This window comes from Lepidochelys kempii, chromosome 9 (genome assembly GCF_965140265.1).
Source record: "Lepidochelys kempii isolate rLepKem1 chromosome 9, rLepKem1.hap2, whole genome shotgun sequence".
In the NCBI taxonomy this organism is placed as follows: Eukaryota; Metazoa; Chordata; order Testudines; family Cheloniidae; genus Lepidochelys; species Lepidochelys kempii.
In genome coordinates, this window is record NC_133264.1 from 42,309,084 (window position 1) to 42,334,604 (window position 25,521).

General features: G+C 42.4%; 1 protein-coding gene across 13 annotated transcripts in view; it reads left to right on the forward strand.

Annotated features, from left to right (window-relative positions):
- PER2 (period circadian regulator 2) overlaps positions 1-17,412 on the forward strand; it is a 73,185-nt gene extending 55,773 nt beyond the window's left edge. For 7 of the 13 annotated variants that reach the window (XM_073360018.1, XM_073360014.1, XM_073360016.1 and 4 more), the window contains 4 exons: positions 7,192-7,378; positions 8,200-8,392; positions 10,259-10,409; positions 14,624-17,410. In XM_073360018.1, the coding sequence (XP_073216119.1) occupies positions 7,192-7,378; positions 8,200-8,392; positions 10,259-10,409; positions 14,624-14,773 (681 nt within the window). In that variant the 3' untranslated portion in view covers positions 14,774-17,410. Of the gene's footprint in view, positions 1-7,191; positions 7,379-8,199; positions 8,393-10,258; positions 10,410-14,623 lie in introns of all 13 variants that reach the window. The other 6 variants (XM_073360022.1, XM_073360021.1, XM_073360019.1 and 3 more) reach the window with 3 other exon arrangements.
- Positions 17,413-25,521: the final 8,109 nt, after the last annotated feature.

The following is a 25,521-nucleotide window of genomic DNA, read 5'->3' on the forward strand; positions in this document are numbered from 1 at the left end:
CATTGTCCAGTGTTTTATTTTCAACACTAAGAATCTCTGATGCATTTTACTTTAGCATTCAGTGGGAAATCCTAGTCTATAATGCAAAGGAGTTAACCAATACGTACAACTTTTTTGCTTCATATAATTGTCTTACAGTGGCGTTTGTGTGTTTAAATTATGCTCTGTGGAGCTATAGCCATTTTCCTTGGCATATTAAGCAAGATCCAGATACCCCTGTGTCGTTGGGGGGAGAGAGAGCGCACAGTGAATGCCATGTGAGTTTTATAAGCCTTAACTAGTTTAAGCTGAGCATGCAATATTTTCCTCTTAAAGGTTAATTAGATTAAAACCACTAAAAAAAAACAACCTAATCCATATTTAGGGTTGGTCAAAATTTTCTGAATTTAGATCTTTGGATGATTTTTTTTAACTACTCTACCCACAGTGGATCATAAAGCTTATTATTTTAAGGGGGTTGCTTTCAAGTAGTAAGACACATAGTCCGGATTCATTTCTAAAGTACAAGGTGTGCTTACTAGATGTTTTCCCTGTATCAAGTTTTCAACCAATGCTTTAATGTAATAGGTGCACCTCTAGAGAATACTGTGTGAGAAACTTGAGAGGAAAAAGTTAATTGTTGACAAATACAAAGCATTGTACTTCGGAAGGAATAATTTGTATTACTCATGCTCATGGTTGGGTTTGAAAGTAACTAACTACATGGAAAATGACCTAATATCACTGAACAGCTCAATGGAAACTTCTGTACAGTGTGCAGTGGTAGTCAAAAGCAAACAAATGTTAGAATGTATAAAGAATGGGATGAAAAATAATACTGAAAATGTCATTATCTGAGCCAATGGAATGACCTCATGTGGCGTACTCAAATGATCAATCATGATCACTCTATTTGAGAGAGAGAGAGCAGAAATAGAAGGGTCCAAGAGATGATAACTATATGGGAAAGGATTGATAAAATAGGGACTGTTTAGAAAAGACCAATAAAAAGGGAGATGGCATGAAGAAGGTAAATTGTGTGTTTTCATTTATCCTTTCTCCTAATATAAAACAAGGGGACATTAACAAAAATGAAACGCAACAAATTAAAACTGACAAAAGGAAATACTTGTTCTTCGAGTGATTGCTCATGTGTATTCCACAATAGATGTGCGTGCTTGCCATGTGCACCAGTGCCAGAAGTTTTTCCCCTAGAAGTACCTGTAGGGGGGAGCGCCACCTGGAGTGGCACCTACCTGGTGCAGTATAAGGGGAGCTGCGTACCCCCCCCCTCAGTTCCTTCTTGCTGCCAGTGAAGGTGTCAGAACTGCTCTGCTCCAGCTTTGCTGTAGTTTGTCCCAAGAACTGTTCCTTCGTTCAGTGTTAGTACTTGTAGTTAGTTAGCCATTCAGTTAGTTTAGTTAGTCATTGAGCCCGGGACAGGACATGCCCTGGGGTTTAAGTCATACGGCTCTTCTAGGCGTTCTATGCCAAGTAGTGACCTGCATGCAGACTGTTTGCGCTGTTTGGGAGAAACCCATATCAGCGAAAGGTGCAAGATTTGCAAGTCTGTTTAAGCCTCAGCTGAGTGCACAAGGGGCCAGCTGATTTCACTCAATGGCTTTCCAATCGGATCACTTCGTGCATCCGCTCCTGCTATGAGCTGCAAGGTGTCCCCCGCCACCCATTGTGAGGGCACATTCGACTTGGGCGCAGGCCTTGTCGGCTGCCTTTGTGGCCCATGTCCCCATCCAGGACTTTGTAGGGCCGCCACATGGTCGTGGTCTTCGGTTCACATGTTCACCTCGCACTATGCGATCATTTCTCTCTCTCCCCCCCCCCCCCCAAAAAAAAAAAACCAGGGATGGGCAGGGTTCAGCAGGGCTGTCCTCCGTCCTGGAACTTGTGAACTCCTACTCACCTCCCAGCATAGCTTGGAATCACCTATTGTGGAATACACATGAGCAATCACTTGAAGAAAAGACCGTTACCTTTTCCGTTACTGGTGTTCGAGATGTGTTGCTCATGTCTGTTCCACATCCCACCTTCCTTCCCCTCTGTCGAAGTTGTCTGGCAAGAAGGCACGCAGCTCCCCTTATACTGTGCCAGCAGGCACCAATCCATGGGTCGTGGGGGGCGCTCCCCCCTACGGGTACTGCTGGGGGAAAAACTTCCAGCACCAGTGGACGTGGCGAGCACACACACCTATTGTGGAATAGACATGAACAACACATCTCTAAGAACACCAGTAGCGGAAAAGGTAATTGTCTTTTTATATGATCCCTGATTAACCTATGGAGTTCTCTTACCAGTAAATATCATCATTGAGGCTGAGTGTAATATCTGATATTTTTTTAAAATCATTAATTAGCTGAGGATATTTAGTTAAATTAGATAGGATTAATATTAACTTTTATGCTAATTTTAAAAAAATCTTATTTTAATACATAAATCAACTGCTAACTCAAAAATTGGAAACTTCCCCACTGGGCAGTTTATTCTATAGTTGTCTGTAGCAGGTTTTCTTGCATCTTTTTTTTGAAGCATCTAATGCTATCCATTTTCAGAGACTCTGTTGGACTAGATAGATCACTGGTCTGAACAATTCATATGTGTAACTTTTTTTCGGACTCTCTCTCAATCTCCGTCAAATTTTTCATCTAACATTCATCTTAATTGTGTTACGTTACATTTCTTAAAGAAGAGAAATTCTGAACTCGATTGACTTGAAACGGGGACTGATGTACGAATTACATTTTTGATATCTTGCACTTTGGCAAGATGATAGAGTGGAAAATTCAATTTTCATAAACAAGCTATTTCTGTGTTTATGCTAGTCATGAAAATTAAACTTACGCTCTCACCCGGAAATGTAGAACATTCAGTATCATCTGCTATATTTGAGCTAATTTTCTATTTTTAATATATTCTGTTCAGTCAAAAGCTTGAATCTCCAAGTATCTTTGACCTATATTACAAGAAAACCTTTACAATATAACTGTTAGGCAGCTTTTCAGTTATACCTGCTCTGAGATGTAGATGTTGAGGTAGAAAATGTTTCCTAGTGTTTGACTTAACCACAACCTGTTCATCTTGTTGACGCTTTCACTGTAAATTTTTACTACTTGTCTGAGCTTCCTAAAATGTTCGGTCCATATTTTTTTCGTAAACCTTCAAAACATAATTTTATTGTACCTGCTGTGAAATTTTTTACTGTGAGTTCTTTTCAACATGAAAGAAAGCTAGGTAGAACTTTCTATACAGCTCTGTTTTTGCTGTTAGAATTAGTCCGTACAAATGTCACCTCTTTTGCTAACTCCTCTGCCCAACCTCAATTTTTAGTCACCCCACTAAACTTTGGGATGGTCTACACACAGGTTTCATGCCCAAAGAAACACCCATATAGTTATGGCATGCGTCCGTTTTGGATCCAACTGTAGATGCACATGTCCTGCCCTCAGCTTGCATATCAGCAGAGGCAGCATTTGCAGTTTTACAATAGAGACAGAATGTGATGCAAAGGAGCATCTGAAGTACAGTAGAAGACAACAGCTATCTCAACCCTGACTCTAAACTCTGCTGCACTGACACATCCTCAGAATCGATGAGGTGTTCAAGAGTAGCACCAGAACCAGTCCACAGAACATGACTTTCTTCCCCATCCCTCTTTATGAATCCGTCTCACAGGAAACTATTGGAAACAGAAATGGCCTCATCTAGAAGTTGTAGAAGAGGTTCCCCAGGAACATGGGAAGAGGGCTTCAAACTCCTGGTACTTCATCCTGTCCTAGATTTGAGGATACTCAACAAATAAAATATATATGCTTAACTTAAGACATTATATATATAAAATGTCTTAAGTTACGCTTGCTTCCATTGCTTCACGCTCAAGACTGGTTCATGGCTCTCGACTTGCAGGATCCTTCCACATCTCCATCCATCTGGCCCACTAGAAATACATAAGGTTCACAGTGGGTCCCAACCATTATCAGTACAGGATTCTGCCTTTTGGACTCTCCATAGCATCAAGAGTGTTCACTGAGTGCCTGGCTGTAGAGATGGCACATCTAAGAAACCAGGAATCCCCATCTAGGCAACTGGCTGATAAGAGGCAGGTCCCAGGAAAAGATTGAAACAGCCCTAGATCACATTCTTTCCCAGTTTTCCCACTTGGGACTCCTGGTGACCTACAAGAAATTGTCCTTTTCTGTTGGTAGAGATAATAGCTCTAATCAACTCCAGATCAGCAAAGGGGTCTGCTGCAGGACAGGTTCTGGTCTCTTTAGTTGATTAGTGCATGACGTGTGGTCAGATTGACAATAGCATGTACATGCCTTGAACTTTTAGGCCATATGTCTGCATTTGTATATCTGACACTTAATCTGTGGACTCCACAACAGTGGTCAAGGACCACCTACTCCTATCCAAGCATCATATGAGCAGATGAGTTATAGTTTGTCCTCATGTCCCACAGGACCACATGTGGTGGCTAGATCCACTGAACATGAGTGAATACTCTTTTCAGTTCCTCCCCAATGATTATGCTAGTTACAGATATCCAGAACAGGCTGGGGCACCCAATAGAACCACCTTCAGATGCAAGGCTCATGGTGTCAAAATCATCTGAAGCTCTACATGAATTTGTTGGAACTAAGGGCTGTCAGGCTAGCCTGTGTAGCTTTCCTGCCTGTTCTTCAGACTCTGTGGTGCAGACAGATGGCACATTGGCAGAACACTATATATAGTGGCAGTGCACTATATAAAACAGGATGATTGAGGGCCTCCTATCTCTTTTTGGAAGCCATGAATTTCTGGGAATGGCGTCATCAGCATGGGACAATCTTGGTAGCTCAAAATCGTCCGGGAGTCAGCAATGACCTGGCGCTCTTTTTGAGCTGGAACTTAACTAGTCTTGAGTGGTCACTGCAGAAATCCATTCTTGACAGGATATTCCACCAGTGTGAGACCCCCTACTGTAGACCTCTTTGCCACATTCAACCGTGTCAAATATAGGGATTTCTGTTTCAGAGGGGTTGTGAACCTAGCCTCCCTTGTAGAAGCCTTTCTTCATTTGGTCTCAAGAACTCCTATGTTTTCTCACTGATTTCCCCCACCCCCCTGATTTGCAGGATAATGTCCAAGATACGATGGGAAAAGGCTATAGTTAGGGTAGCCCTTACTGGCTGAAGCAGCTTTAGCTGCTGGATCTCGTGCATGTGTCCAGCCAGCCTCCCAGTATGCCTTCCCATATGTCCAGACATACTGTCTCAGAATCTGAGTCAAATACTTCACTCAGACCCACAGTCATTACACCTAATTGCCTGGACGTTGATTGGATGAGTAGGACTGACAGACTACTCCTTATAGGTTCAGGAGATTGTTTTACAAAGCCAAAAGACCTCCAGCAAGAGGACTAATGCCTCAAAGTTGAAAAGATTCCCCCCACCCCCCATCTCTGCTCTGATAGTCATTTTCAGTCTTCTCTGACTCTGTCAAGGTTTCTCAAGAGCCTTCTTCATCCCTGCTCTCTAATTAGAGTCCCAACTCCCCACATTGTTTTCCTGCAGCTTATGGAACCTCCATTCAAACTTCTCTCACAGGGATTATTATACCACCTCACCATCAAGACTTTCACTCCTGGCCATCACATCAGCATGGAAAGTCAATTAGCTCCAAGCACTTATGACCGGAACATCCTTCAACAGGGACACAATGGTGGTGAAATTGCACCTTAAGTTCCTCCCTAAAGTGATCTCAGAACTCCGCGTGAACCAGTTTGACCTTACTGCTTTTCTTCCTGAAATTTCGTTCTTTGCTGGAGAAAAGAAGCGTCCTACTTGGGATGTTTGCAGGGCCTGCTTTATCTCAACAAGACACAGCCTTTCAGGACAGGATTCTCAGCACAGGACTCTCTCTCCCCCCTCTTCCGCATGGCTATATCCAGCATGTTGAAAGGTCAAGCCTAGAAATGTCAATACAGTGTATTTCCACCTGCTATCAGTTGGCTAGCGAGCCTTTTCCTTTGGACATTTAATGCACACTCCACCAGGGCACAGGCAGCAGCTTCCTATTGCTTCAGGAACATGCCAGTCCTTGAGATCTGTAGGGCAGATGCCTGGAGTAACCCACTAACTGTTGAGCATTATGCACTTGACATGGCTGCCCAGGCAGATGCCAAGTTCAGACTAGCAGTACTTCAGTCTCTGTTTGACTGATATAGACGAGACTCTCCCTCACACTGTCCAGGTACTGCTGCCAGTAGATACTGCTTGCTGGCCACCTTGAGTGGAGTTCCACACTGTCGCATACTCAGAACGGTTGCTTACCTTACAGTCACAGGCTTTTTGAGATGTAGTCAGTGTGGATCCTATGACCTGTCCCCTGTTTCCACTTTTAGCACTCCTCAGCAGTATAGGCCTTGAATTGCAAGAGAACTGACGGAGTGTTGTGCCCACTCTTCCCTTATACAGATGTACAAGGAGGTACAGAGGTGTGTGGCTCCAGCACAAATGGCTTGTGTGCCTCTGGTCTTGTGCACAAAGGATGCATGTGAACTTATAGTGGGATCGACACTTCCTACAGCGTTGAGGAGCCCCGATTAGAAAAAAAAAAATACTGTTACTGTACTATAAAAAAGTACAGTTATTGGTCCAATCCCCTAGAGTGCACTAATTATAAACCAGTATAAAGATGCTTATACACATGTAGCTTCTTCCCCTAGGGAACCGTGTGTAGATAAGCCTTATCTTTTTTCCCTTTTACAGCAATGGTGATAGCTATTGTAGCAAATGTCACTTTTTTTATTTTTGAGTTGTTACAATAGGGACGATTCCTAGTCTTTCCTGTCCCAGTAGAATCTAGATGCTGCAGAAGAAGTCAGATGGCTCCAGCAGAGTGACATACATTAATACTGTACCTTTGACAAACTATTTCCTTACATTGAAGAGAGATGTTTAAGCTTTAACTTGTGTTGAAAAAGAATATGTAGTTATTTGACTAAAAGATTACCCAACAAACCTATTAACCCACTTCCTTCTACCTCCTTAATTATCAGTCAGACTACCTGTGTGTTGTGCAGCTGGTCCTTTCTCTATGAAAAGGTACTTTTACTTACTTTTATGTAAAGAACTGAGTTCAGTCTGTCCCATATATTTAACATAAATATTAGTGAATAAATGGTCATGATTTCCTTTTCACCTTCCTCTCACCCAGATTGATTCTCCAGTGGGAGCTCAAAATAGCGATGCTCTCTCTACGTACAGTGATTTACTTCATATTTTACTTCAAGAGGATGCATGTTCAGGCACTGGCTCAGCTTCATCAGGAAGTGGCGTATCAGCAGCTGCCGAGTCGCTGGGATCTGGATCCAACGGCTGTGGCATGTCAGGGAGCGGAACAGGTGATGTTTACTGGTTGAATATAATCATGCCTTGTGAAACATTAAGAGCGGGATTGTGAGCTATTACAGATATCACTTTGACCCCAAGTGCTTTACAGTAAAATCATACTCTTCTTTTTAAATCTAATTTATGGTCAATCTTATGATATTTAAAAATTTCATATAGCTTTATTTGTCTTGGACTGCTGTAATAGCCTGTTGAAAATGGAGAAACGTTGACTTCTGTTTAAATGTTTTTCTTTGGGCTGCATTTGGAACAACTAACATATGCTATCTTAGTTGTAGAGAGGCTGTGAGGCCAGGTAGGAAGATGTTTGAGGTAATTGTGACAGATCAATAATGTGTTTTGTTTTTTCCTTCATTTTCTATTTAACAGGACTAATTTAAACTGAAAAGTATTTGTTTCTTTAATCAAAACTAAAGATCTTAGAATTATAATTAAAAAAAGCTTGTCGGTAACATTGTCGTGTGTTCAGATAATAGTGTGATAGGGTTCCTTTCTTAGCTGCAGTCTTTTCTGGGTAATAGCCCAAAGGAAGATGAATATGTATTCTAGTTACCTTTTTTTTTTTCATTCCAAATTTTCTACTCCATGTTCGGCAGCAACAGCTATTGAGGGAATCTCCCTCTGTGGGATGTAGGAGGTCAACACAGATGACCTACTCAGAGACTTTTAAGGGGATTCTCTATTGTATACCTCCATCAGGCATTTTGATTGGCTAAAAGGGTTTGCCTGTTATGGAAGAAAATATGGTTCAAACAGTGTACTTAAATGGAACATTTGACATTTATTATAAAAGCCACTTTTTTTATTTTTAAAGGCAGTAGTGAGACAAGTCATACCAGCAAATATTTTGGAAGCATCGATTCCTCAGAAAATAATCATAATACAAAAAAGAACGCTGAAATGGAAAACAGTGAACATTTCATTAAATATGTCCTTCAGGATCCTATCTGGTTACTGATGGCAAATACAGATGACGCTGTTATGATGACTTACCAGATACCATCCCGGTAACTAAGTCCTTTTATTCCTGTATGAGCTGCAGAGATGCTAAGGGGGAGAAGAGATGAACTGCTATTTCAGTAAAGATTATCTGACCCTGAATGGACTAAGCCGTTACGTCATTCTGCTTTTCAAGCTTGGTCTCTTTTTAGTGTGTTTTCTGTTTAGTAGCCTGAAAGATGGATGTATTTGATAGCTATAGAAACAAGGATAAGTCCAATTCAATAGGATTAATATGGTCCTAAACTATGGTGTTGGCTGAGGATGTTGTTGTACAGTTACTGACTGACAATCATATACATACAAATCCTTTTAGTCTGACTAGTTACACTTCTATCAGTTGGCGTGCATGGTGATTGTAGTATGCAAATCACTGTACTCTTGCTATTTCACTGAAAACCTCCACATTCAAATACTTGCCTCCTGTCTAAATCCTTTCCCTACCCTATAAACACACACATCCCCTGCTCCTCACAAAGCCCCACTCTCTGCACCTTAGGAAGGATAAGGACCCACAAGCAGTGAGTAAACCCTTAGTTTAAAACACTTGATTTGGATTCTCCTCCTTTATCTGTCTTTCAGTAACTGCAGTTTTGATAAGGTAGGTGTGTGAAAAGAGAAGCCTGTTATCTCCTGTGAGGAGCGAAAAGAGGTTGAACTTTGACCTAGATTTATAAAGCCTGGGGTGGTGGTTAACTTGAGTGTTCCCTATTAATGTGATATAAATATAGACTTAGTGTATGTCTACACTACAAATGCAACTGTGGCACAGCTGCACCAGGAGTGTAGACCTTACTACAGCAACAGAGGGCGTTTTTTCTGTCACTGTAGCAAATCCACTCCCTTAAGAGGCGGTAGCTAGGCTGACGGAACAAGTCTTCGGTCAACCTGACTCTGTCTATAGTGGGGGTTAGGGCAACCTAACTCCATTGCACAGAGCATGACATTTTTCACAGCCATAAGTGATATAACTAGTTTGAGCTAAGTTTTAGTTGTAGACCAAGTCTTAGAATTTTTGAGTAGGAACAGTTGCAAAAGTATATTGTTTCAAATATTATTCCAGTGAACAGTGTCTAATAACCAGAGATTTAAACCCACAAGCATAGAGGCTGATAAGAAAGACAGTGGAAGTGTGACACCTAAGTGAGAAGCCAATCTATTCCTATTCCTGCTAGCAGGAATAGGAAAAGGTACTGGGATTCCTACCAGGGTGCTGTCCTTGGACTCTGCTTTGGGGTTTCATCTTCCATATCAGCACCTGACTAGTAAATGTTGTTGAAATTTTAATTCAACGCCCCAGAACCAAATTCCCCACCCACTCTGACTCCTGGAAAGGAGGAGCGTTTTCTGTCTCTCTGTCACTTGTAATTCTAGAGTTGCCTGACTGTGCGGCCTATTGTAGAAGAACAGGTCTCCTTTTTTCTGTTCTAACCCCTATCAGAAATCCAGACTCTTTTGAGCTCTCCTCTCTAGTAAATACCTCTGGTGCCTGTATCTACCCTAGCTCTGAGCTTTCTTAAGCAGCAGCAGAGTGCAACTGACAAAGTTCTTGTCAGTTTCACAGATGCTGCCAGCAGGTTTCTGAAGAGTCACTCTGAAAAGGGATAGTCTGTTTTCCCTGCTGCACTTCAGGAAAGCAATGAGCTATCAGCAGAGGCACAGGAGTGGTTTGTCTGCAAACTTGAAGATGCTGACACAACCATAACATCTTTCAGACTTACTTTTGGTTGTAAGTTTAACATAGATTTGGGGTTAGGGATGGGGGGCTTAAAATGTTAGCTTTCCACAAGATATTTGTATGTGCAAGCCAGATAAAAATTAGACTTTAGGTCCTTAAAACTGTGCAGTTCAATTTCTAAATACATTTATTTTAGAAATTTGGAAATGGTTTTAAAAGAGGACAAACAAAAACTAAAGCAAATGCAAAAATTCCAGCCAAAGTTTACAGAAGAACAAAAGAGAGAGCTTATTGAAGTTCATCCATGGATCCAGAAGGGTGGACTTCCAAAAGCAGTTGCTAATTCAGTAAGTTTAAATCGATTAATACTACTCCTTTATTATGTAAGTCTTCATTTGCTGTTGAGACTCATTTTTATAGTTGCACAGAAAACTTGATCAACTACATTGAGAGACCGTTTAATTCCAATTTTTAGGGTAACTTCTTCCCAGGCTACGGGGAATGACAGTCCAGAACATGTTTGCAGGGTGGTTGTTGCTGTGTTGGTCCTAAAGAGACATGGTGGGTGAGGTTATATCTCTTATTGGACCAACTTCTGATGGTTAAAGAGAAGCTTTTGAGCTACACAGAGCTCTTCTTTAAGGCCTGAAGCTCAAAAGCTTGTGTCTTCCATTGACAGAAGTTGGTCCAATAAAAGATTATCCAGGTCATGACTGACAACACAGTAGCCATGTTTTACATCCGACAGCAATCTATCCCCTTCTTTTGCCAAGAAGTTTTTTGTCTCTGGAACTGATGCATTTACCACTACGTTATCCTAGCCACCTTACGCCTGGCAAGCTTGCAGAAGTTTTTAGTGGACCATGTGCCGTTCCCCTCTGTTATCTGGACTGGTGATCTGCTAGGTCACCCCAATCCTTGACTCTGGGAGCCAGCCTTACCGTGCTATGCTGTGAGAACCCCCACTCCTGGGCTGTTTACGCACAGCCTCTAGCATGTAAGCTGCTCCTTGGATTGTGCAACCGAATAACATTAGCCAATATCTCCAGACCCAGACAAAAGGCTAGGAACCTCAGTCTTCCAGTGTCCAGTTATGCCTGCTGGATGCTGCAAGCTTATATGTTTGTCAGTTTAACAAAGAAATTTGATATGTACCAGGCTTGTTAATCCAAGGGGAGTCTCTCTAACACACTTCAAACCAAACACACTGCTTCAGGTAGAACAGGGTCAGGCAAACTTTTTTTTTTTTTTTTGGCTTGAGGGCCACATCGGGTTTCCAAAATTGTATGGAGGGCCGGTTAGGGGAGCCTATGACTCCCCAAACAGCCAGGCGTGGCCTGGCCCCCACCCCCATCCAACCCTCCCCTGCTTGTCGCCTCCTGACAGCCCCCCAGGGACTCCTGCCCCATCCACCACCACCCCCCATCCCTGACCGCCCCTGGACCTCCACCTTAACAACCCCCCACCGCTCCATCCAACCCCTCCTCTCATTCCCAACTGGTTCTCTTCCTCCTCTTCCCCCACCCCCCCGGGACCCCTGCCACATCCAACCACCCTTTCTCCCTGACCACCCCCAGAACTCCTGCCCCCTGCTGCCCCATCCAACCCCCCCTCCTTCCTGACTGGTCCCCCGGACTCCTGCACCTATTCAACTCCCCTGTTCCCTGCCCTCTGACCGCCCTGACCCCTGTCCACACCCCCACCCCCTGACCACCACTCTCAACTCCCCTGCCCTCTCTCCAACCCCCCCACTCCCCCGTCCCCTTACTGCGCTGCCTAGAGCACCGGTGGCTGGCGGCGCTAGAGCCGTGCTGCCCAGAGCACGAGGACGTGCAGTCGTGCCACTCGGCTGGAGCCAGCCACTCCACTGCACAGCACAGAGCACCGGGTCAGGCTATAGCTCTGCAGCTGCTCTGCCGCCCAGAGCATTGTGCTAGTGACGCAGTGCGCTGAGGCTGTGGGAGAAGGGGAACAGCGGGGGAGGGGGAGCAACAGGGGGTGGGGCCAGGGGCTAACTTCTCGGGCCAGGGGCTCAGGGGTTGGGCAGGAGGGGGCCGTAGTTTACCCACCTCAGAGGTAGAATAAACAGATTTATTAACTACAAAGATAGATTTTAAGTGTTCAAAAGTCAAAGCACACTAAGTCGGATTTGGTCAAACGAAATAAAAGCAAAACGCATTCTAAGCTGATCTTAACATTTTCAGTGCCCTTACAAACTTAGGTGCTTCTCACCGCAGGCTGGCTGGTTGCCCTTCAGCCAGGCTCTCCCCTTTGATCAGCGCTTCAGTCGTGTGGTGGTGGTGTCTGTAGATGTAGGTGGAAGAGGAAGAGCATGGCAAACAACTCTCTTTTATCATGTTCTTTCTTCCCTCTTGGCTTTTCTGTGCCCCCGCCCCCCCTTCAGAGGCAGGTGAGCATTATCTCCTTGCAGTCCTGAACTGACCACAGGAAAGGAGGTGACTCACCCAAGAGTCCAACAGATCCTTTGTTGCTGCCTAGGCCGGTGTCCTTTATTCCTGAGGCTGGGCTGGGTTTGGTTTGTCCCATACATGCCCTGATGAGATGTGAACTACCCCTCTGCTCTTGGGGAGTTTTTGCCTGGGCCTATTTTAAGCTATGATGACCCATTTTCAGCCTCATAACTATATACATGAAATTACAATGTATAACGTCACTTGCATAATGACAGGTTTCAGAGTAGCATCCGTGTTAGTCTGTATTTGCAAAAAGAAAAGGAGTACTTGTGGCACCTTAAAGACTAACCAATTTATTTAAGCATAAGCTTTCGTGAGCTACAGCTTATGCTCAAATAAATTAGTTAGTCTCTAAGGTGCCACAAGTACTCCTTTTCTTATAACATTACTGTAACAACAATGCTCAGTGCATCATGAGCCTTCCAAAGACACCTGACGTGACAAACTTTGCATTGGATACCACACAGTCATATTATAAGGATGAACATGGGGGTGCAGGGGGTTCCCTTGAGGACCAGAGTATCACAGACCACCTCTGCAGATGACCACAAATGGATTGTCCAAGATTCCATCATATAGAACAGGTTCTCAAACTGGGGGTCGTGAGTCATGAGGTTATTACGTGAGGGGTCATGAGCTGTCAGCCTCCACCCGCAAGCCCTTCTTTGCCTCCAGCATTTATAATAGTTTTTAATTTATTGGGGAGGGGGTTCATACTCACAGGCTTGCTGTGTGAAAGTTTGAGAACTACTGATATAGAACATTGATGTGCACAAAATAATTCTTCCTTTGACCTTATCTGCATCTACATCAGAGGTTAGGTCAGCTTAACTAATTTTTCACACCCCTACATGCAATGGCATATTATCCATGGGGCCATTGCCTAGGTGCCCCGGCAAAGTGGGCACCTCACCCCCAGCAGACAAGCGGCAGGGTTGGGGGCCAGAGCCTCTCCAGCTGTGCTGGGAGTCTGCCCACAGCAGCTGGCTGAGAGAGAGCCTGGCTGAGAAGAGACAGCAGCCTGCTCCCTGCCCAGGCTCGGCTTCTGGGGAAACGGCTGAGTGAGCCGGAGCTCCCCCTTTCCCCCCCAACATGTTTGGCCCCTGTCCTCAGAAGCCAAGCCTGGGCAGGGAGCAGGCTGCTGCCCTTCCCCAGCCAGGCTCTGTCCCTGGCGGCAGCTGGTGCACAGAGAGCATTCTGGGGAGCGGGGCTCTGGCTCGCTGGGCTCTGGCTTGCTAGGCCCCTGTCCCAGAAGCAGAGTCCGCGGAAGGAAGTGGGCTGCCGTTACTGTCCCCCACCTCCCAGCCAGGCTCTCTCCCAGGCAGCTGGCTGTGCTGCACAGAGCAGCCACTGAGCAGCTCCATCCTGCTCCCTGCCTGAGCCTGTCCGCCAGGAAGGGCAGGAGGTAGCCAAATGTGCTGACGGGGGCAGCTGGAGGACAGAGCAGGTAACGTGGGGGGCAGGGAGGAGACATGTAGGAAGGTCACGCGTCCTCCCCTTTAATTGGTTCTCTTCTCCACGCCCCCCTCCCCCCAGCTTCCCGCTGGTATGAGGAGGCACAAGTCAGCCCAGATAGCTCTGGGCAAGCGGGGTGCGAGAAGCCCCAGTGCCCCGAACCCTATCCCCCCACAGAAGCACAGGGCGGCAGGGGAAGCCGCAACACCCAGTCCTGAGCCTCAGCCCAGGTGCTGGAGGAGCTCTGGCTCCCTACTACTGCCTCAGGACTGGGGGAGCACTCATTCCCTGCTGCAGCCCTAGGGACCTGGTGGGAGGAGGAAGGGGCAGAGCTTCTCTGGGTTTGGGGCTGCAGTGGTTGGAGGGGGGCAGATAAGAGCAAATGGGGGCTGCAGTGGGGCTTGAAATGGGCTGGGACAGTGTGTGGAACAGGGGTTGGGGGAAGGGGCAGAACAGGGGCGGGGCTATAGGCAGAAAGTGTGGGGAAAGGGCCCCACACTTGCTCTGGCCCAGGGCCCCACGAAACCTTAATCCACCTCTGCCTATGTGCCACAGCTATGTCGACCCAACTTTTAAGTATTGGTTCACTTAGTGAGAGATCCTCATAAAGCATTATTGTATTTCTTTCGAAGGAGTGTATTTACTGTGAGGACAACACACGAAGCTGTTTTTATACACCATATGACGAAGAAATCCATGAAATGGAGCTTAATGAAATGATTGAAGCCAGTGAAGAAAACAACTTGGCTACCCTGAGTCAAATCAGTGAAGAACAAACCTAATATTTGGCACTATTTAGAAAAGCAGCTGCTTTAAATTACTATGATGCATCAGCATGTCTTAAGGTTTTAAAACTTGTTTCTAGTCAAATGAATCTGGTTTATAAGACAAATGGATTTTTTGTTCTAGAAAAGTCATTTGTGAATTAATCTCTTTGAATGGGGCAATCCCTTATCTTTCCAGTACACTGTTGAGGACAGTGCAGTTTTAGAAACAAAAATCTTTATTTTAAAAAAAAAAGAGACTCTCACTTAAATGCCTAAAGCTTTTCTATAAATTGTAGAAGCTTTCATGAAAGCCTATAGATCTGGTAATCAGGTTAATGAGTGCTGTAAAATACATAGTTTAATGGTGTTTTCTTCAACTATCCACTTAGTAATGATGCAGCACTAAATTGAGTTTACATTTTGAAATCACTGTTAATTACTGAATTACTCCACTATATTGAAGAAAAATGTTGATACTCTGCAGGTATTTTGATTCACAATTCGCATCCTTTCTCCAATTAGTTGATCCCATCTTCTTTGTTCCCATTCATGTTTAAATGCTGGGAATATTTTAATAGCATATTACTAACGTCAATATCTGTTCATAAAATTTTTAGGTCACAGATTAAAATTGTGAATGTATGGGAGAACATGAAGGAGAGCCATGAACTTGGTAATGTTTTGTTTTCATGACCATTGAAACGCTATGAACTATTCATTACACTGAAATAAATTCTCAGAACGAATATATCTAGTATATGTTCAAAAACTTGAACTGCAGAAAAGAACACTGTCTCTCTACCACTGCCTGTTACTTAAAGATTGGTATAAGTTTGTGTACCCTTCTTTCTAGTTTGTTCCTTCATTAAGTTGGCCTTTCAGTCTTTCAGTTCTGGCTAAATAAATATTAAACATGTATGTGTTCAGAGGGTTTGACTTTTCTCAAAGTCAAAATAGTTATAAAAACCTTTTCTGTGTATAATAACAGTACTCATTTCATTATATTTGGTTACTGAGTGATCTTCAGCTATGTGGGTAGAATCCTTTGATGTCAGGAAGTTTACTTGTAGTACCTCTGGAATAGTATGGATCTGGATATTTGTGCGTTAGGTGCAGAAGCTGTTCTTTTATACTACTTGGCAATGAGAAGAGGACAAAAAAGGGTGGATTTGCCAATAAGTGTTGAGATAAAGAACACTTAAGCTTAGAATACTTCTGGATGGCAGTACTGAGTCTGAAGGGTAGCAGGGGGAAATGTATAAAGAGATTCAGCTGCAGTCAAATTAAAACATTAGTTTCAATGTGTCTTCACTTAATGTGTTTACAATTACTACAACTGTATTTCTGGTGGTTTTCATCTTTATAGCTTACAGGAAGAACTTACGAAACTCATAGAATCACAACTTACTAGTGACCATTTCACTTTAATGTTGTATGAAACACTCACCAGCAAGAGCTCATACTCCCATTGTTTTTAATAGTGAAAAGATAAAACTTAAATCTGTGTCAATATTAACTCAAATAGGAAACCCAATTTAATTTTTCAGTGTTTATAAAGTCCAATGTACTAGATGTTTTGTGCAGAAATTAAGCTGTGCAGATATACCAGCATATTGCGCATATGCCATTATTACATGCAGAAATATATTATTTTAATTGGACCAGAGTGATTGCACTCTTAAAGCTTTATTTCTCAAAGTGTACAAACAACTTTCAGGGACTTCTCAACCACTTTGTACTCTTTTTTTCACTATTAGCATGCTTTTCTGGCTAATTTTTTTTTAACGAATGTCTTGTAACTGACTTAATGAAAGGGAGGGAAAAGGTGTATTTAGAGCATTTTGTGGATGTGTTTATACAAAAACTTACCCTTGCATTTTTTTAAAGTGTGTGCATTTACAAGGTAGTATTTAAAATATTTCCCTGTAACTTTAAAATGACAAATCTCCACTTCTAGATAGGTTGGGAAAAATTATAATTTATGTTGTAATATGATGTGACATAACCTTTTGTCAACAATGTTTTCTGTACACAGTGCAATATTTTGGTTTTGTCACTTGTGACTAATCTTTGACTTTTTGCATTTTAGAAAACTGATAAATAAAACATATATTTTTAGCTGCCTTTTTATTTATTGACCTTTTATAGCTGGGGGTAACTATATGCCAGTTATACCTAACACATGTAAACTACTATTTCAAAAGTGAAGATTATACAAATTACTAATAGCTTACTGTACCAAAGCAGATAAAATTAAATCTTTGCTAATGTCTCAGAATAGTAAACTTAGTGTTCAAAATGGAAAATGCAACCTTTGCATGCTGAAAATGTTGGCTTAGTGGTTCTGAGACTCTGGACAAAGTGACTGGCAGGGGAAGCACCCCTGACTTCAGTATGTTTGAATGTGAATTAATGGGCGTTAGCTGTTCAAAAACACCAGAAGGCGACATTCTCCTGCTTGTTTTTTGTTAAATGTCAACTAGACTACTATCATTACTTGTTCTTTCGCCCTCCTCTAAATCCTTGTAATGAGCAGGTGAGGAAACCAGAATTCCAGTTTCACGCCCTGAAACTGTCATGTTTAATCACTATTAGACATACCTACCTTTGTGGTGTTAGTAATGCTGTAAAGTATTAAAACCCAATGCTTCAAGCTAATTTACTTTCCGTGTGTGTGTGTGTGTTTCTATAAGTTTGAACTTTAGCTCATGAAAATAATTGTTTATAATCCATTTCTAACTACACTTTTGCATTCTTGTGCCCTCACACAATGCTGCAATGTTTGAGTTTGGAATGCTACTTTCAAAAAAAAAATTAGTTTTCACTGGAGTGAAAATAGTTCTGTTGGCTTTAGATTTGATTAAAAGCTTTTATAAAACCTAAATTTCGGGCCTACCACAGGAAAACAGATTAAAAACTATTAGGCACAGTTTTTTAGAATTGTAGATCTGTTTTTCACAATTACCACAACTGCATGCCAAATTCTAAGCCTTAATAATAGAGGTGCTACAAAAGGCTCTATGAAAGGGGTAGACATATAAGGTTTTTCATAGAACCTTAAAGCAAAGGGTAGTTCTACATTGACCAAAACAGAGTGTGTATTTGTCTACTGTATAAGGGAATTCTGAAGTGCTATAGTTCTTCAAAAGAAACCCATTGTATCAGGGAGAATTAATATGGTTTCCAAAAGCTACACAAAGGTGAAAGTCAATTAAAAAAAAAAAGTGCAACTTGGTTTATCTGTTTGAAAGGGTGAGGTTTAGGGGTCAATTGCGCTAGATTGAGCTCAGTGCTTTCTTTTAAAGTAAATTGAGCTTTCCTAGTAACAAATAAAAATTAATTGTGGAGACCAAAGTTAGCTTATCCAGAGTTAGTACAGTCCATACAGCAGCAGTGCAGGATTCCCCAGATTACCCCATTTAGTCAGGGACTTGCTTAGGTGTGAGGATAAATTGGCCTACTTTGAAATCTTCCCTGAAACTGACAAGCGGGTGTGCCAATTATGGTGATGGCTTTTGTATTGTGGGCATTTGTGGACTGAGATTACCATCTTTCACGCAGGTTGCTGAACAGTAGCCAGATTGATAACTTCGACGGGTTCTTTGGGTAACAATCACAGGCCTTTTTATCAGATATATAAAAATGTTCTATAATTGGGAAGAGAGAGTAGTGATTTGTATTGTGGAAATGTGAAAAGTCAGATACCATATTAAAACAGAGATCCAGGACACATTAAAGCAAGTAAAAAGTCATCCAGGAATGAAAATATGAAATTATATTTTACCCAGATATTTTCGAAATCTGAATTTTCAGGATTCAGTAGAGACTGAAATATTTGTACTAGGCTATGAAGTCAAAGAATAGTAACTTGCACACACTGAGCATGTGTGTAAAACTTGTGCTCAATTTCAGTTAATCGCTAATCCTTTCCTGTTTTTTCCATAGACTTTTACCGCAGGTGAGTTTGGTGCCTGTTAACTTGTTAGTAGTTATTACTGTCCACGGAATGTGGAATAACCCATTTTTTTTTACCCGGAGTGGTGTTCTGACAGTGCATGCTGCTGCTCCTACAACCCGACCGTTTCTTTGTGACTGCAAGACAGAACTCAGTGTATCTGAAAAGCAGTAGTTGTGATGTGGACACTGCTGGATTTGGAACATGAAGAAAATATCTTTTAAGACAACTCGTCACAGAACTATTTGTGACAGATTTAGAAAGGGAAATAGAAGCAAGGAATCCTGGGTTCTGTTTTTTTTGTCCGCCTCTGGCACAATATGACTTCAAACACTTTGGTGCTTTGCCCAATCTGTCCCCTCTGTTAGATTAATACTGACAATTTACCTTCCTGGTGTGTTGAGATGGAATTGCTGCTGGAAAAGTGCCATTTAAGGATCAGAAAGCAGGCACTATATATGAAGTTCAAACTAACTTTCAGAAAAGGCCTTTTTTAATTTGAAATGATGGTCTCTGACTACCATGTGTCCTTTTTCTGTCCCTGATCTAGCAGAGAATTTAAGCATGCCCTTAGGTGCTTTGCTGAACAGGGAAGGATTTAAGTCCCACTGAAGTCTGTGTTAAGTGTTTGTAGAATCAGGGCCTAAATTTGCAAACTTACTCCTTTGGAGCCAGAAAATTATTACTGTTCTCTGACCAAAGCACTAACTTGGCAATGTACCTTTACAAATTCAGGTTTCAGAGTAGCAGCCGTGTTAGTCTGTATTTGCAAAAAGAAAAGGACTTGTGGCACCTTAGAGACTAACCAATTTATTTGAGCATAAGCTTTCGTGAGCTACAGCTCACTTCATCGGATGCATACCGTGGAAAATACACTGAATGCATCCGATGAAGTGAGCTGTAGCTCACGAAAGCTTATGCTCAAATAAATTGGTTAGTCTCCACGGTGCCACAAGTCCTCCTTTCCTTTTTACAAATTCAGACTTTGCAAAATGCCTTAAAATGTTGACGTGTATACTAACCTTTATTTGCAATTCTGTGGACGATTTGATGCTAACTCTGCATAGGAGTCACTTACAATTAAAATAAATGCACAAGTGTACAGTGGAAGAATGAGGAAAATGCACTACAAGCTGCATAATTTGCAAGTAGGTAGCAAAGGCGAAGAGTACAAATGTTTAAAGAAGCAACAATGCAATCAAATACCAAGATTTCTCAAGAAGCATTACTTTCCTGAATACATACTATGGTTAAAGTTAATATACCTTTTCCTTTCGATGGGCTGCTTTCCAGTATTCTCTCTGCTTCTGATGCTATATCTGCAGTTTTATATACTAGAGTGTATTGATTGTTAGAAAAGTTGGTGTATGTTGCTCCGGGAGTACATTATCTGGTACTCAAAGAACAAAGACCATGGGTAAGACCCAGAAAAAGATGGTGCAAAACACTGAAGGAGGAGAAATTTAGGAATGAGCTTGGAAGACACACTCAACAGGAACGCTTGGAGCCAAAGAACAGAAGCTGCCCACCCTGACAGGTGAAGAAGAATTCTTACAGAAGTGTGGATTGTGTTGTGTGAGAGGTGGGTGTACGTCAAAAGTAGTACATCTGGCATGTTCTCCTCTGACAGCATTAAAGATGGGTGGTTTTCTTTACCTTGTAAACTATTGGGAATAATTTAAGCTGCAGACTGGAGCAATGGCCTGTTGGAATATTTCTCTCTGTGGCCTATAGATGTCACTGTTCACACACATTTGGATTTGCTGGAGGCTGTTTTGCTCCACTTGTTTCATTTGTTCTCCTTTTCCTACTGCTGCTTCTTTTGTATTACCTGATTTAGTACTGCTGGATTTTGGGGGAGGGGGATGGTTACTCTTCCTTTTTTGTGCATTTAGAGCTAGTTTCTCCTCATAGATGCATGGCCTGAATTTAAAATGAGTTCAAATGAAATATTACTTTAATTGAACATGGAAACGTTGATTCAATTCATGTTTCCACATTCCAAATAAAAATTTATTTTTGTCTGCCCCATGCTTCAAACTACTTCAAAACAGAACAGTTTTAGCCAACAGATAACTGCTGGGGATTGGAGGACTTCAACTCTGGCTGCTAAATATTAGGAAGACATTCATATTCAGTAATACCATTTGCCCATTTTCTGTGTGTGCAGTTGCCAAATTGGTCTGTTCTGGGTGAGACAGCTAAATGGGATGGGCTCCACCTCTTCAACAGTAGCATTCAACAGTATGCCACATCATACCTAGCTTTCAGAAAATATCCTGTATGCAACAGTGTATCCATCACTTACCAATGTAGCCTCAAAAATACCTTTGATCTGCTGCTGAAGGAGATAATTGTTGAATAGTTTACCCCTCCACCCTGCTGGGGTTGTGGCACTGGACAGCATTTCCACTGGGAGTGCACAAGGTGTATGAGAACAACTTGCCAGTGCCCCTGGCTTTGAATACTGTCTGGTTTTTACTTTAATGGAGTTAGTGAGAAAGACTTACACAGTAGTTTGTAAAACTGAGCCACTGGTTACTTGTATTTATCATGGCACTTGTTAAAGGAACTGAAGTGTAGAATGGTCATTCCTGCCACTCACTGAAGGAAGAGTTGATGTGATTGAATTCATCCTCCCTATTAACTTTTTGTTTTAAGACTTCAGGTGTAACCAATGGCTTACAAAAGATGAGCACACTAGTTCCACCTCTATCAACAGTACAGAGCTTTCCAAGCATTTCACAGTACATGCTGTCCAACCTGCATCTGTTAGCTGCAAAATAACTCTGGAGGGAGAAGGTTTAACAATTTAGGGCATTCAGAGGGAGCCGCTTACGTGGCAAGTCATCAGGCTGCTGGTTCCAGTCCAATGATCTCTTACATTTGAGGAAGAATAAAGGTTTCTCAGTGCTGAATCAGCCTGACTAAGCAGGTAGTGTATCCTTGTGTATCCAGGCATAACACAAGTCCTATGAATCATTGAATAGTGTGATGGATTCAGAAGTGAGACCATTTTTAGGGACCTGCTGCCAGTGAGACCAGACTCTGTCCCCCAGAGGGACCTTTAGGCCAGGTTGACACTACCACTTTGGTATAACTTGCATTGCTCAGGAGGGTGGCTTATTCACAACCTGAGCAATGTTAGTTACACAAGCCTAAGCACCAGCATAGTGGACAGCATTATGTTGGCGGGAGAGCTACTCCTGCTGACATAGCTACCACCTCTTGCAGACATGGATTTATTATATTGATAGGCTCTCTCCTGTTTGGCATAAAGTGTCTTCACCAAATGCTCTACGGTGGTGCAGCTGGGCCAATGTAGCACTTCTAGTATAGACTAGCCCTTAATGTTGTGTTGCATTAAGGTCTTGTTACTATTCAGCAAAGCATCAGGCAGTGTTTGCCTTCAGCTGGGGCACAAAGTACTTTATGCTTTGACATGTTTGTATGGTTAGGGTAGCAAGTCGAACAAAGAGGTGGGGGGGGGGGGAATTCCCTGACACATCTAGTAACCACAGAGCACACTTTTCTCTATTTTCTTCATTGTGTGTTTTTAATACATTAACTAATATGCACAAGTATGAGTACTCCTGTTTCTTTATGCTGGCTCATGTTAATGATTAAATTATTTTTGGTGTTACTGCTGAGCCAACTTAAAAATCATACTTCTGACCCAAAAAAACCCCTGGCCTTTTTTTGTTTGTTTGTTGACAATGCTTTGCCAAATGTACAAAAATGTACCTCAGTCCCTGGAAAAATCATGGAGCAGGTCCTCAAGGAATCCATTTTGAAGCACTTCAAAGAGAAGAAAGTGATCAGGAACAGTCGGCATGGATTCACCAAGGGCAAGTCATGCCTGACTAACCTAATTGCCTTCTGTGATGAGCTAACTGGCTCTGTGGATGAGAGGAAAGCAGTGCGCGTGTTTTCCTTGACTCTAGCAAAGCTTTTGACACAGTCTCCCACAGTATTCTTTCCAGCAAGTTAAAGAAGTATGGGCGGCTTGAATAGACTACAAGGTGGATAGAAAGCTGGCTAGATTGCCAGGCTCAATGGATAATGATCAGTGGCTCCACGTCTAGTTGGCAGACGGTATCAAGGGGAGTGCCCCATGGGTTGGTCCTGGGGCTGGTTTTTGTCAATGTCTTCATAAATGATCTGGAGGATGGTATGGATTGCACCCTCAGCAAGTTTGCAGATACGAAACTGAGAGGAGAGGTAGATAGGATACAGAGGGACCTAGACCAATTAGAGGATTGGGTCAAAAGAAATCTGATGAGGTTCAACAAGGACAAGTGCAGAGTTCTGCACTTAAGATGGAAGAGTCCCATGCACCGCTACAGCCTACGGACCGAGCGGCTAGGCAGCAGTTCTGCAGAAAAGGACCTAGGGGTTACAGTGGACGAGAAGTTGGATGTGGGTCAACAGTGTGCCATTGTTGCCAAGAAGGCCAATGGCATTTTGGGCTGTATAAGTAGGAGCATTGCCAGCAGATCGAGGGATGTGATCATTCCCCTCTATTTGGCATTGGTGAGGCCTCATCTGGAGTAGTGTGTCCAGTTTTGGGCCCAACACCACAAGAAGGATGTGGAAAAATTGAAAAGAGTCCAGCGGAGGGCAACAAAAATGATTAGAGGGCTGGAGAACATGACTTTTATGAGGAGAGGCTGAGGGAACTGGGATTATTTAGTTTGCAGAAGAGAAGAATGAGGGGGGATTTGATAGCTGATTTCAACTACCTGAAAGGGGGTTCCAAAGAGGATGGATCTAGACTGTTCTCAGTGGTAACAGATGACAGAACAAGGAGTAATGGTCTCAAGTTGCAGTGGGGGAGGTTTAGGTTGGATATTAGGAAAAACTTTTTCACTAAGAGGGCGGTGAAGCACTGGAATGGGTTACCTAGGGAGGTGGTGTCAGGCTTGACAAAGTCTTGGCTTGGATTTAGTTGGGGATTGGTCCTGCTTTGAGCAGGGGGTTGGATTAGATGACTTCCTGAGGTCCCTTCCAACCCTGTGATTCTATGATCAGTTTTGGGAGTGTCTGAGCAACCAGAGTAGTATGAGGTGAATGATATCCTAGCAGAAGGAATGGAGAGAGATGAGAGCACAAGGGGAAAGAAAGCAAATAGCATAAATGAGGAATTGCCACCTTGCCTTGCTAAACTGAGATTCAAACTACCTATGCTGATTACCCCCCATTCACTTCCCTGGCATATCAACAAGAGCACACTAGTATCAGAGGAAAGGCAGAGAAAAGGCTTCTTTTTTGAAATTAGAGCTGGTCAAAAAATCCCTACTGCATTACATCATAGGGAAACTGAAATTTTTTCTTTCCCCTAAAACCTCAATAAAATTTGATTATAAATAAAACTGAAACTTTAAAAATAAAAAAAAAAAATTTTCAAACAATATTTTTACCACAAACTAAAAAGTTAATTACAATTTGTTTTTGTTTTTTTCCCCAAACAAAAAGCCAAAAGTCTTTGATCAATTGTTTTGGTTGTGGTTTAAAAAAAAAAAAAGTTTGACCCAGCTCTACTTGTAATCTAGTTGTGGATCCAGAGGAATGACCATGATTACTAACTCCATTAGTTCTTACAGAAAGACTTAGTCTTTGCATTTTCTCAGACACAAAGGAAAAAAATATGTATTTTCAGTCTAGATTAACTTTATTTTGTCATATCTAAATTAAAACTAATGATTGGGACCCTCCTTCAAGGTTATGTCATGGTATCATCTCGCCCTGACGGTAACCCTCTGGGGGAGGGGACCTAATTATTACCTGTCTCTGTCTAATAGTAATGGGGGATGAGAAATATAGATAGTTGGGTTTGTGATGATAGGCAATTCACCATATGGTTCTGCCAACGGGTAGCAAAGGTTGCAGACCTCTTGACACAACTAGAAAGACTTAAATGAGGTGCGGAGATGGAGCTGGTGGTCGTGGTACATATAGGTAGCCATGACTTAGTGAGAACCTGGAAGCCAAATTTCAGCTGCTGGGTGAGAGATTAAAGTCCGGGACCTCCGTGGTAGCATTTTTGTGACCACTTAGACAGGGAGAAGTGCAGGATCTCAATGCATGGATGAGATGATGCTGTTGGGAAGAGAATCCTGGAATATCAGGTTGGAAGGGACTTTAGCAGGTCATCTAGTCCAACCCCCTGCTCAAAGCAGGACCAATCCCCAATTTTTGCCCCAGATCCCTGAATGGCACCCTCAAGGATTGAACTCACAACCCTGGATTTAGCAGGCCAATGCTCAAACCACTGAGCTATCCCTCCCGCCAAAGAGGGGTTTAGGTGTATTAGGAACTGGGAAACCTTTTGGGAAAGGAGGAGCCTACACAGGAAAGATGGGCTCCACTTCAACCAAAATAGAACCAAAGTGACAGTGTGTAATATTACAAAGGTCATGGAGGAGTTCTTAAACTAAGGACTGGGGGAAAGCTGACAGATGTGGAGGAGCATATAATTTGGACAGATACATCCCTCAGGGGAGGATTTATTAAAGGGGATTCTCTATATCTTAGTAAAGAGGAGAGGACAAATGTTCATAAAGTACAGATCAGAACTGAAGAGAAACAGTTAAATGAAAAAGAGCCCCACTCAATTACATCACATAATGGCAGACAACTAACTATTGACAAATTTTATAAGTGTTTGTATACAAATGCTAGAAGTCCAAATACTAAGATGGGTGAACTTGAGCACCTGGTATTGAATGAAGATATTGATATAATAGGCTTCATAGAAACAATGACAATCAATGGGACACAATAATACTAGGGTTCAAAATATATAGGA